We start from the raw sequence: 1,271 nt of genomic DNA, 5'->3' as shown, positions 1-1,271 counted from the left end.
GAGTCCTTCCTTCCCATTAGGTGGCCAAAGTATTTGGCCACCTAATGGGAAGGAAGGACTCCCTGGAGAAGAGCCTAATGCTGGGAACAATAGATGGCAAAAGGAGAAGGGGACGGCAGAGGATGAGGTGGCTGGATGGGGTCACTGGGGTGGGTGGGGGCTTGGGTGGACTCCAGGGGATGGTGGAGGACAGGAAGGCCTGGGGGAAAGTTGTCCATGGGGTCGTGATGGGTTGGACACAAATAAGCAACTAACAGCAACAACAAAGGGGAAACTGCCCAGCGTTCTTTGAAATAAGGATGTGAAGGACAGGTTGTGAAGGGCATAACTCTTCTGCAGGCAAGGCACGGAAGGGCTTACCTGGTTCTAGCTTGATAATTTTTACTGCTGCCAGCTCTCCAGTGTGCACATTTCTGGCCTGCAAAAACAAAAGGGAAATCAAGTAAGCACAACGCAAGTGAAGGCAGAGCAGCGCAAGAAACCAAGCGGCCTGCAGAATTCCGATGAAAGGCATTCCTGGAAAACAGCCACGCAGAAACTGTGACGCACCGGCCAATGGTCGTTTTTAAGGTAATCTTTTGGATCCCAGTGAAGAAAGAGGAACGTATATATGTATAGTTACTTAAGGCAGAACCCTTTGCAAGTTTAGACAAAAAAGGCTACGCCCCCAGCACATTCCAGTAGCTATGCTGACCGTTTTTTCTGCCTACACTCATATAGGATTCCACTTTTACTCATTTGACTGCAAAAGCTGTTTCCACCACAAACAATAAGGAACGCTATACCAAAAATACAATTCCTTCCGCAAGCTGATACAGCTGTACCAGATATGCAGGATGAAGAGAAAGGCCAAGGGCTGTAGGAAAACATTCCTGGCCATGCACACGTGCCCCGTCACTGAAAGCTTTGGCAGACACGTCTTAACTACTCGGAACAAAGCCTCTCATTATGGCTCCCATGCAGGAAGCTGCAAGAGCGGTTTCCACGCAGCGCAGGGCTTGTTTGGTGGCTGCGACATGCCGTTCCGAGACCACAAGCTCTTCGTGGAGCCCCCACGCAACAGGCGCTGGTCTCCACATGGAAAGAAAAGGAGATTGGAGCCCCCACGCAACAGGCGCTGGTCTCCACACGGAAAGAAAAGGAGATTGGAGCCCCCACGCAACAGGCGCTGGCCTCCACACGGAAAGAAAAGGAGATTGGAGCCCCCACACAACAGGCGCTGGTCTCCACACGGAAAGAAAAGGAGATTGGAGCCCCCACACAACAGGCGC

The 1,271-nt window shown here is 51.5% G+C and overlaps 1 protein-coding gene across 3 annotated transcripts in view; it reads right to left on the bottom strand.

The window, feature by feature from the left end:
• MAP4K5 (mitogen-activated protein kinase kinase kinase kinase 5) overlaps positions 1-1,271 on the bottom strand; it is an 80,724-nt gene that overhangs the window by 56,636 nt on the left and 22,817 nt on the right. For all 3 annotated transcript variants that reach the window (XR_006415312.1, XM_044436181.1, XM_044436183.1), the window contains exon 2: positions 361-418. Coding sequence is in view for 2 of the 3 variants with exons in the window: in XM_044436181.1 (XP_044292116.1) it covers positions 361-418 (58 nt within the window). In the remaining variant the exon portion in view is untranslated. The remainder of the gene's footprint in view (positions 1-360; positions 419-1,271) is intronic.

Source organism: Varanus komodoensis, unplaced genomic scaffold, assembly GCF_004798865.1.
Source record: "Varanus komodoensis strain SLA01 unplaced genomic scaffold, ASM479886v1 scaffold3, whole genome shotgun sequence".
NCBI lineage: Eukaryota > Metazoa > Chordata > Lepidosauria > Squamata > Varanidae > Varanus > Varanus komodoensis.
Note: the sequence above shows the minus strand (reverse complement) of the source record. Positions and strands in the feature narration are given on the sequence as shown.